Source organism: Uloborus diversus, chromosome 1 (genome assembly GCF_026930045.1).
Source record: "Uloborus diversus isolate 005 chromosome 1, Udiv.v.3.1, whole genome shotgun sequence".
Taxonomy (NCBI): domain Eukaryota; kingdom Metazoa; phylum Arthropoda; class Arachnida; order Araneae; family Uloboridae; genus Uloborus; species Uloborus diversus.
In genome coordinates, this window is record NC_072731.1 from 28357248 (window position 1) to 28369479 (window position 12232).

General features: G+C 36.2%; 1 protein-coding gene across 5 annotated transcripts in view; it reads left to right on the plus strand.

Annotated features, from left to right (window-relative positions):
- LOC129234509 (solute carrier family 52, riboflavin transporter, member 3-A-like) overlaps positions 1–11871 on the plus strand; it is a 37768-nt gene extending 25897 nt beyond the window's left edge. For 4 of the 5 annotated variants that reach the window (XM_054868514.1, XM_054868511.1, XM_054868512.1 and 1 more), the window contains exons 6-7: positions 4077–4307; positions 10996–11871. In XM_054868514.1, the coding sequence (XP_054724489.1) occupies positions 4077–4307; positions 10996–11199 (435 nt within the window). In that variant the 3' untranslated portion in view covers positions 11200–11871. The remainder of the gene's footprint in view (positions 1–4076; positions 4308–10995) is intronic. The other variant, XM_054868515.1, reaches the window with a different exon arrangement.
- The last annotated feature ends 361 nt before the right edge of the window (positions 11872–12232 follow it).

The following is a 12232-nucleotide window of genomic DNA, read 5'->3' on the forward strand; positions in this document are numbered from 1 at the left end:
GGGAATTGTTTCAAGGAATATGTACTTTGCCACATTTTCCATTAAAATAAAGCAAAAACTTTTTTTTTCTCTGACGAAGATTAGGACAGGGTTTTTGAGATGGAAAAGAATTGCTACACTCTATCTCAAACAAATGAGCTACAAATAGTAAACTGAGTATAATTCGTTGAGAAATCAAGTTACCGAGACAAAACTTGCGTATACACTGCTTTGAAATGAAATAGCACGTGCGTTCGCCTGTCTTGATCCCTATAGAGCACATTTGGGGGCATGCTTGGGAGACATATTATTATTTAGTGCAGTCCTTTCCCTGATTCTTAACGTCTTGATTACATGGCTTCTTTGGAGACTGAGCACTGATCTAGCAAAAGACAATGAACATTGTAAATCTTGCAATTATGAGCCGTCGCTGCCGAGCCACGAACCTGCATTTTTTTTTCTTTTTTTAGGGGTAATTTTCTGTTTTCTGTTATTCAACATGTAAAACTTTTATCACATTTCTGTTAATTGTTCTGAATTTACTACCATTGTGGCGTATGATGTGGAAAGCAGAGTGAGTAATATGTCCGTGACAGGATTTGATCTATACGGACCTTTGAGATTGTAAAACAATACCACTGAGCCAAAACTACCACAAGGCTCGGGGACAAAGTTGGGTTATGTGCTCTTCGTCATACACTACATTACTCCCCCCTCCCCCAAGTGATGGAGCGAAGCGAGAGAGAGGGCGAGAGCGACATAACTAAGAGTTGGGGCGCCGAAGTCGGCTTTCTGGCTGTAGCTGAGCCTGTTGCTGCTGCAGAGCGAGTAGCGTGCAAAGTTAGCATCCGCATACAGAGGACATTTAAGTGAGGAATAAAAATTTTTTGACGTATGGTTGTTACTCCTCCGGTTGTTGCGTTACATGGCGCCATCTATTGTGTATCCGAGTCTTTATTTTGTGGTGCATGACGCACAGTGGGGCCGAATGGCCAAAAAGTGGAAAAAATTCAATATCTCAAGAACGGGTTAACATAGAATGCTGGGGCCGGTCTCATTCAAAAAAGAACAAAAAAATACATAAAGTTCAACTGTTTTTATTGACATTTTGAAGTTAATTAAATATCTAATTAGGAAATGAAAGACTATTGGAAATATAATTTTTTTTTTAAATTTCCGAAACAGGTTGTACTTATAAAAACAAGTTGCAACAAGTATTTTGAGCATATATTTAAATTAAATATTGCTTAAAATGATTCCTTCAAGGAAGCTTAAAGACCCGGAGAGTTTAAAAAATAATAAAGTTTGAGATTCTTAGTCAATAGTTGTTTAAATTGAAAGAATACATACCGATTCAAATTCAAGGAAATTAGATTAACAGATCCTTAGCTGCTTCACTGATTTCCAGATGCTTTTTCTTTGGTTCGGGTCTCATGTTCGTAATAAAAGGATCCGAAGTCTCCAGTAGCTTGTGGAACACGTCTTCGTTGGTGGATATACGAGACATTTTCCGCGAGTTGGTGATCCTGAATGCTTTGTAATCTTTATTCCTACTTTCTTGTGCCTCTTCTGACAATATTCCAACTGGGAGAATTGACTTCTGCACTATTTCAGCACCGTGTAACAAAATCTTATGTACTGTGGATAGCATGTAGTACCATGAATACTTCTCAATGGCCAGCTCTGCTGTTTCTTTTGAGAATAGTCGGAATTTCTCTGGGTCAATCATTGCATTGCTGTTTATGACTTCCAGAATGGTAGCGATCCGGTGGATTAGAATTTCGTCGACTCCCGTTATTGCACTTGTGACCTTGCAATCATTGAAAAAACGTCTGGCTGTGTTGCCATTATTTGAAGATCCGCAACCCTGCTTAACAAAGTCCACTTTGATGCCGACTTTCTCAAGAAACTCTTGTTGAATACGTTTCTTTTCGTTTTCGTGCATGTCTCTTTTGTCTTTTGTAGTCCTCCATTTTTCTAATTTTTTGTTGTATGCAATGTGAAGGATGTATTTCATACACTTGATTCTGGCATGTAATGGAGAGATACCAAATTCGAGAGCATTCACATTAAGAGGTTTCTGTTGGATTTTTGCTAAGTCGTTCATTTCCGAAGGTAAAGCATTGCATATGTAGCAGGCACTTGCAGACTTTGTATTTGTGATGGCTTGAATTACCTTGCCGTCCAACATTGTCATCACCAACATGTGTCGAATACGGATGACATTAATGCCGATCACAACTTGGGTAATTTCCAACTTCTCTATTTCTTCTTCAACCTTTTTTTTTCAACTCGTGCCAAATCAAGTGTCTCTTTCTGGAAGATGTATCTCAAGAGCCTGCAATAACTTGTTGAAGAAGGTCGGCCGTTTTCCCAAATCGATCCATTTTGATCAACATCAATTGGAATTGTGAGCTTCAGAGGAACTATGGACGTCATGAATAAATTCGAGTCACTTATTTCGTTATTGCTGATCGAATATTTTTGAGCAAATTTACTTTGACCTGAGGCACCGTCGAATCCCCATTTCGTTGTCAATATTAATTCATGTTCATTTAATTTTTCTAGTTCTTCTTGGGGTTTTGTTTTTAGAATTTGTTTAGCTGTATGGTCAAGCAAATTCTGCAAAGGAACAACTGCAGATGTTTCGCTAATTAACATATTATCAGGGTAGCATTGCTTCTTTGAGATGATTAATTTTTTATAACTTGGAAAAACATGGCATCCAAGGTCTTTTAGTGTTTGTCGAATCACCTCCTACTGATATTTTGTCAGATTGGCCTGGAGAAATATTGCTAATGCTTGATTGGCTGACAAAGCTTTGGGTTTATCGTGCTTTTCATGTGTCACAGCTGCGTTAATCAAGCTTTGTTGGTATGATGCTTGAAGTTTACATATTTTATTATTTTTGCTTTGTTCACCAGAATCATCAAAGTCTTAACTTGGTCTCCCAACACATCCTGTAGATTCCTGCTCCGGTATGTTGAAAACGTATTCATTTTCCATCCACTCGCTGAACAATTTTTTGAACCTCTCCCGGTCTCGATTTACTTTATCTTTTTTTTTATTAAAATGAGGCAAGAAACTCTTGCTAAGAGCTGTCAGCATTAAAGAAATGTTTCCTTCATCAAATTCAGGGTGATTTTGTCGAAGGAATACGTCGAAATTTGTACCACTTCACAAGCACTCACACAAATCACGGTATTTAATTTTGATAGAGCTCATGACTAGACAACGTTAGCAACTAGACTGAACTCAAATAAAAAAGGTTTTGACGTGGGGAAATGTTTTGTCTGAGCCAACTCTATTAACAAAATAGTGCAACAAACAAATACGTACTCTAACCCTTTCCTTTCTTTTCTGTGTTATGATCGGATAGGCAGATAAAGGCAGGTGATTTGTGTTCTAATGTTTACTTAAGCACCCCTAGTTTGATAAATAACCTTCCCCATTGTGGAGGAAGCCGGAGCTTTTTTTGTTATCTTAGCTGTTCTCAATGCCAATTTCAAATTCCTAACTTATAACGTTGTAAAGCGCTGTAATATTTTTTTGCACTGTTTGACTGATGAGAGGTTTAATTGACCATCGTAGAACAGGGGAAAAAAATGATTATTTTTTTCTAACTCTTTTACACTTTTTTATCACTCATCTTGAGTAGGGTGGAATTTGGTCAAAATTACATAATTCTGACTTTGAGCCTAAATTAATGGGAATACCCTCGATACAGCGGAAAAAATCATGCCGTTCCTATATCCTGTATCTTATATAGTGTGAGAATCATACACCAGATAATCAAAATAAGCGCTTTCGAAAATCAAATTTTTTCCACTCTGGCACCACTGTGTGACGTGGAGAGCAGTGTAAACGATGCCTTCGTGGCAGGGTTTGATCCACGGACCTTTGAAATAGTAACCCAGTACTTTACTGCTGCGCCAAAGGGACCTCAGTACGAGGCGGCAAAGTTGGGTTATGTGCTCTCCGGCATATAGACCACACCATTTTTCAGTTTGTTGCTCATTTTTTGAGGTCGAGTGTAATATTTTATATGTAGTGGAGGGCAAAACATTCTCAGAAAGAACAGAACCCTCATTTTCTAGTCTTACAGCTGTCTGCCCTACGGCGACGGACCTTTCCACCTGACTGTGACCTTGTGCGGGGTTGCCTATCCAGCAGCTTGTCTCTTCGCCATGTTCGTGGAGATGAGGAGAGTGTCTTGGATCTCGTGGACATCACTCGCCGCGACCCTCATCTCGCTGTACGCCCTGGTGACTGCTGTTCTGTCTCCTCATCCACCTCTTCATCACACCTTAACTGGCGCCATCCTCATCGTAAGTAGGGTCTGTTGGAGTAAATGGAAATACAATAAAATTCCGTTAAAACGAATACCAATACACCGAAGTATCCTTCTGAACGAAATACATTTTCAGTCGCGGTTTAATTTGTAACACATTGCTTGAATTCCATTGCAACGAAATTTCAGTTACAATGAACAAAATTTGCGGTCCCTTGAAGTTCGTTGCAATGAAATTTCATTGTATGTAATGTATGGAAATAAACTCTAGTCTTGTCCGTTTTCCACGAGAAAGCACTTGACTCCACCTTCGTCGCGTGGTATCCGACGATTCCATTTCGCTGTTTTCGGCAAAAGGCATATTCGGATCATAGCATTTTGTCGTAAAAGCAGCAGTTTTAAAATGTAAGAATAACGGAAGTAGCAAAAGACAAGTGAAGCAAGTGATGTAAAGGACACTAACACATTTTTGCACATTAAAATGCAAGCCCAAATTAGGCTGTCTGGTTGTCTTATTTACAAGCATGGGGATATATTTACCGATCACTCCCGCGTAAAATTGAAATCTGCGTTCAAAAAGACGGGGCGAAGTGCCTTCTCTTGCAAAACGGACAATACCACGCTTGCGATAAACTTTGAAACTAAACTTTTGGTGAATGAAGGCTAGGTAACATATAGATAGTACAGATCTGAGTTAGTACAGTCTTGCGCGTGATTCCAAGTAATTGTGTAAGCGTCATCATTCTTTGAAGATGATACATGCGAAAAAGGTTGTTTTTTAAAAAGTTTTGCTACTTTACATTTTCCTCTACAGCAAGTCTACAAATGCGAAATAACTGGTTTCAACTAAGTTCACTTGTTACGTAGAAGGTTATGAAAAGCGTTTATGATGAAATTCATCTTCCCAGTTTTTTTTGAAGTAAAATTTAGATGTTTCCGCTCTTCGTAAAGGCTGTACTCTGGAATATATAGAAACAACTTTTTCTTTCTTCCTCTTTATTTTACGGAAGATTAAATTTTGATGTAAATTATACTTTTGTGGGTAGTTTACATTTATTCAGAGCATAATTACCCGACTGCGCGTGCGCGAAGCAAAGTAATGTAATAAGTTTATAAGTCTATGTATGTATGTTTATTCCTATGTGGCGTTCAAGAGGTTGAACGCCTTGGCCCTTTTAGGTGATTCTTACGTACGTCAATCGATTCAATCGATTTGTCTTAACCTTGGGAGTGTCACTAAACACATGACAGTAATCAAAGTTCACCATAACAACAGCCAGTCGTCATTTTGTCAGTTTGGGATCGTGTCGCGTGCTACCCCCGTGCGACAAATGCAGGTAGCTTTCGCTGGCTGAATTTTTTTGTTACTAAGTCTACTAATTGGGGCCTCAGTGGCCGAGTGGTCTAAGCGATTGTTTCCACACTATTGAGGCGGGGGGGTTCGACTCCCATCCTCGCTCCGGATGTACCTTCCCCTCTTTCTGATGAAAATTCTTTCATGTGTTGTTTATATGTATTCTGTATTGCAATAAAAATATATCATGCGTAAGGGAGGCAGGCAGGACACTCGGATTGTAGTTCTCATCAAAATAAAGCCTGTGCGATAAGTACCAAAAGAAAGAAAGTCTACTAATTCGATTTTCATCTCTAACATGTTGCATTTGTTTTTCTCGTGATTCAGGGGACTCAGTTTTGCGTACTTACTTGGCGGGCTTTTTTAGTTTTGCGAGAAAGATTTAACTGACGACGTTTCCGAGCTCGCGTCATCATGAGTTATACAGGCTGTTTATATAGCTGGGCTGTGGTTGACTTAAGTTCGCGCATTTTTGCTAAAGGTTAAGCACATTAAGCTTTAAGCCTAATTAGGTCCCTAGAGGGACTAATTATCAGTAGTTTAGACCACCGCAAGTTACTAAACCTAACAGTATAAACTCTTATGAATGAAATGACAAGATTTGCGAAATTTACCGTCTTATAATCATAATAACTAAGTCAATGAAAATTAAATAAAAAGTGTAAAATAAAAAATAATTAATAAATAAAAACAAAAAAACTGACTGCGTAAAAACCAAAAAAAAAAAAAAAAACCTAAAAAAAAAAAAAAAATTATATAATTTAATTTTTTTTTCTTCATTTTTTGTTTGATTTTTCTTCTTAAATGATTTTAGATTATATTTGGAGGATTCATAGTGTGGCATGCAACCTAATTGTCACAAATTGAATGTTATTGATTTAAGCCTTCTTGCTATTCTGCAGTAATTATGTATAGGGCGATTATCTACCTAGAATAATCTCGTGGAGATAGTAATGTGGCGTTTTCATTCTTCTCAGAGTCTGGAATAAAAGGAAACATGATTACATTCACTAACAAACAAATCATAAAAACAAATTTTTCTAATGCAGTTACTTTTAGAAAGTATGGTCTTGGACGCAAGGCACAAAATTTTATTTCCCTATTCATCAAAAAAAAAAAAAAAGGTGGGGGGGGGGGGGAGAGAATCTAAAGTTGTAACATTGAAAATCTGTTTCATTCTACCCGATCTAAACGCACTTTTATGCATCCAGCTAGAAGCAAAGGTGAATTTGCCAAGCCATAGGGCTCCCCGAAGGGGATCTAAAAAACCTCATAAAAATACTTTATGTAGATCTGTTCATCTCTAAGGCAACCCCCAAACATGTAACTCCGCCACTGGCTAAAATAGTACTAATTGAGTTCTTACTCCTAGTTGATAAATAGACTTTCACCGACAGGGAATTTCTAAATTTCAATGACTGTAATCTTATTGCGTGATTGTAAATAGTGTTTTTACATATACGAGGGCTGTTCAGAAAGTATGGCGTTGAGAGTTTATGACTTAAAATTCTCAATTCTAAAAACATACACAAAGTAATAATATCCATGAAAAAAGATGTGATCTCTCATCAAAAACAATCCTGTTGTAAAAATTTCCCCGCCAAGAAAACCTTTAACTCTTCCCTACAGAAAAGAAGGCCTTCCTTAAAAAGTTATGATATCTAGTTCTCCAGCCAAGCATTTGCCAAACTACCATCCTCCCTGTTTTCCTCTTTCATCAAAACTATTTCGCTAGAACCTACCTCCATCACGAATTCCTTACCAGCAGTGGCGGCTCGTGCCTTGAAAAAGTGAGAGGGCCAGATCATGGGTGCACGCACCCCCTCCCTCCCCCACCCCTATCGCGTTTAGAAAACAAAAAAGAATTTTTTTAAAAATATTCCTTTAATATTTAAATTTTCTCAATTTGTTTTAAATTAATAATGTTAAATCCTTTTAAACAGGGGACAAGCTACAAAATACTTAAACTACCAAGTAAATCATGAAATATATTAATCTCATGATTATGCCCATGATCGCTGCCAGGGTGGTGCACTTTCACTCCCCTGACTTTCAAAATTAAAATTTAAAAATCAGATTGGGAAAAGCTACAAAATACATCACGAAAATTATCAATCTCAAGTTTATATCGAGTACGCTTTCCGGAGCGGCAGTACGTCTCCCCCTGCAGGACCGGTAAAGGGCTGCAGGGAGGCTTTTCATAATAAATAAATTTTTAAAAGCAATATTAATTTAATATTTTTAATAATAATATTATGTTTAATCTTTTAATAACTAATAATTTTGAATGAGTAAAATTAATTTTATTTTAAGCAAGACCAATTTACAAAAGTGCGAAAATATTGTTATCAGAGGAATATGTAACAATTATAAATTAAAACCCTTTAACAAAGATGAAAAATACATCTCAGTATTAGCTTTAAAATAAATAAGGTAAAAATAGATAAACTAAATTTTTAAAAAAGGAAAAATAAACAAATTAAGAAACTAAGTAGTAAAAAAATTCTGAGCGATTCTCATGCAAATGCACCTTTCTGCATATTATTCCATGAGCCAGATACAGAATTTTTCTGCAGACAAAGAAAAAAACTATCGAACTCTTTATTTTCTTCAAATCACTGATAACTTCTCACATTTTCTTTAAAACTACATGAGCAGTAACTTAAAACAAGTAATGATTTCTGTGTAACAATGGGAAAACATTTTTTGAATTAAAAAAATAATATTTTGACAATATATGCACTCATGTACATGTACATACAACACAACACACAGCAGTGGCGCAACTATAAAATAGTTTTTAGGGTGGGGAGGGGCACAATAGGAAAAAATCTCAACAATTTGATTGATTTGATTTGCTCATCAAATCTTTCAATGGTGAAACTTTTAAGTAGTTTTAAAACGAAATTTCAGACTGTCTTTGGTGATGTAAGGGGAAAAAACAATTCAGATGGGGGGGGGGGGGATTCCGCGGAAATTTGCAGAAATCGAATCCTTTAAACGCGGTTTTAGACCATATTTATTGACGTTATGCTAAGCGATGGAACTTCGGGACTCTCCCCGATATTTTTTTTTTCATTTTTTTTTTTTTAAATAAATATAAGTCAATTCCTCCTCTCCTCTCCAATTTTTCGAAATTGCAGTTGCAAAAACGCAATTGTAGACAAACTTTCATGATTTTTACGAAAAGGGATACTGACGCTCTCCCCTGGAATTTTTTTTCAAAATTGAAGTCCTAAAAACTTAAGCACAGGATTCTATGGTAATATGAGGAGGAGAGATTTATTCCACTTAAATTTTTCGTAAGTCGCTGTTTAAAAAACCTATATGTTTTGATGATATTAAAGGAAGACGGTTTGGGGACCCTTTCCTGAATCTTTTTTGAAAATGAAGGCTTAAAAACGCGATTGTAGGACCATAATTGGTAACGTTAGGAACAGCAATCTTTTGAAACTGAAGCTCCAAAAACTCAATTTTAAGCGATTTTCGAATACAGATGTTGTAAGGTATTCGGAGACTTTCCCTGGAAATGTTGCAAAATTGAAAATCTGGAAATAAAAGTTGAGATGTTTCGTAATGTTTTTAGCGGGAAGGGTGGGGGGATTCGGAGAGACTTTTATTTTCAAACAAACTTAAAAAATGAGAGAAAGAAATAATACGGGGCGGGGAGGGGTTGGGGCGTCAACTAGCTGTAACTATTGAAAATTTTAAATTCAAATTTTAATTTCCCTCTTAAAGGAAAAGTTGAGAATATTAGGAGGAATCATTTCATTTCAGGGGGAAAATGCAACAAAGTAATATCAAAAAAATATATTTTCTGGACCACCCCCCCCTTCCCTCCCACACATACATTCCATTTTTTTTTTTAAATTTCAAGCACGCACGCACGCACCAAAAAAAAAAAAGAAAGAAAATAAAAAGTTATGAATTATTGTCTGAAAAAAGTGAGGGGACTCGGGCCCTCTCCGGCCCCTCCCACGAGCCGCCACTGCTTACCAGTAAGGATATATCCTTTAAATTGTTTAAATGCTGTTTGGCGGGAAGCTTTTTAACTCAGGAATTTCGAGAGCAAAAAGCTACCCACTCTATCCGACTCTATCCCCCCCCCCCTCTTTGAAATGAGAACTTCCTTGCTTTTAGTACTTTTTTTCTTTGCAAAAATGTAAAAACATTTCTTCTCCAGCTATTAATGAATACGTTATTAAAAATGTGAAATTTTAAAAGTTTTAATCTATACAGAAATCTGTTTTCATATCCTGCTAAACCATGGGGAAAATATCTGAGCCCCCCCTTAGAATTTTGCATATAGACGCCCATGAGATGCAGCAAAATAATAAGTGAAAAAGACCCATTTTCTAAAGAAACAATGAAGAGAGTTGCGACGGTACTATTATCTGGAATAGATTGTTATAAATCTTCACTTTGGAAAGTTACAACCGAAAATGGAGTGAGTTTCAAGCCCTTCAAGAATGTCAAAATGAAGCAACTAAGTCCTGAGGAAAAGTTTAAAATGGAACATATACAATCATAAGTGTTTGTTCATATTCAATGATAGTGCATTAGTGTTCAGTGCATAGGGTTTAAAAGGGATCTTTTGATATGAATTTAGAGCATAATTTAAAGATTATTTAGTTGTTTCCTTGTGGCGCCTAGAATACTGGACCATGTGACGCATGTTCAAGAATCAGGCTTAAATAAAAGAAAAAATGTAGTGTAAAATATTGATAAAAGCAATTTTGTGACTAAAATTTAGACCTCTTTGGATTTTTTTATTAATTCGGAAAATTTAGTTATTGTTGTTAAAAGGCGTAAACATTCCGTTTTACTGTTTTGCCGGCGTTTCCCGTCCATAGGGGGTGTAAAAAAACCCTATGTGAATTTCTGAAGATCAAAGGTCCTCTGTGACAAATTTGGCAGATGTCTCACGTAAACCATTGATTTGTTTAAGTAAATTCGCAATAGAGGGGGGGGGGGTGTCCTTCTAAAAAGAGACAAAAAACTCCCTATAAATTCCTAAGCATCGAAGAACCTCTAGATGCGAAATTTGGCAAAGATCCGATATAAGATGAGGCTTTGTATAAGGAAGGAAAACCCCCTATGGCGAGCAAAGACTTCCATAGAGGGTCGAAAATCCCCTATGTTTATTTCTGACCATCAGAAGACTTCTGTAAAATATTTGGTAAAAATCTGATGTAAACTGGATTTCTGTAAATTACAAACGCAGACAAAGGTCTGACACAAATAAGCTATCAATTACTATCTATCAAAATTTAAAAAAAGAAATAACTCTTGTATTTTAAATTTAGTCTTGCATTTTACTTCATCATTCATGATACGAGTACTGCATAACTAGTAATTTCTTCTTTAATAGGTGGTGTGTTGGGTTACTTTCATGTTTACTTTTTCTTACATCAAGACAATGGTAACCATCTTACTTGAAGAGTTCTGGGGCCACAGAGCACTCTTTTGGTGTGGCGCTGTCACGCAAGCTGGTGCTGCAGCCGGGGCTCTTCTAATGTTCTTACTGGTAAATGTTTTCAACCTCTTCGAAGACGAAAACATGTGCCTCATCTGAAGTTGTTGCAAGCTGAAAGCTCCTGATGAATGTTTTGATGAATCCACGCGGAGTACAAAGATTCACTGCCAAATAGAGTGATACCTTTGATCTCGAATAAGCAGCGATTAAATTGTATGACTATGTTCGACAAACGAATTGTCTACACATTGCATTCTGGCAACAGAAGTGGCGTAACTCAAAAAATACTTTGGAGAAAATCATGTTTTTACGTAGTGGCAATTTTGACTGATTTATTCTCAAACACTACACACACGCAAAACATTTATTATGTTTTATTTGCGGTTGATTTTTAGTTTAATAGTATATTCTTATAGTTCGAAAGTTTTTCTTCTAAAGTAAGAAACTTTGATTATTGTGTCACTATTGCTTGTATCGTTAATAACGCACGAATACTTTGTGTGAGATTTGTGGTAAGATATATCATTTAATTTAGATTTAAAATTTTCAATAAGTTTATTTTTCAAAATTTTAGGTTTGTCCCTTCCGTTGTTGTGGTGGGGTTTAATCCACATAGGGTTTTACTCCTGATAATTATGTGGCCCATCCCTTTACAAAGTAGGGGAATGCGGCGCAAAGTGAAATAACGGGGTAAAGTGAAATGCTGCAATATTTACTCTGCGTTTAGCGCCACCTATCTGATAACATTTTAACAATGCAGTTGCACATGTAGTCTATTCGAGTCAGAAAAAAAAATACCGTCGAAGATTAAAGCTTACAATAATACAGACAGTTTTCAAAAATTGCTTCTCTTATTGTAATATTTGTTGTAAGACAAAAATTATTTTTGATAATATAAAATAATAAAGTTCTTGTTATTAACATCTTAAATATGAATTGAGACCTTCCAATATATGATGCAATGTTTATTTAGTTGATACTAAGCTTATTTGTATTTTAAATATTTTGCTCCAGTAGTCGAGTACATGCGAGGCAAAGTGGATGGAGCAAAGGGAAATAGCTTATTTCGTTTACTCACTAAAACACTTACGTATTCTTTTATTAATTATTTTTTTACATTCCTTGATTTAGT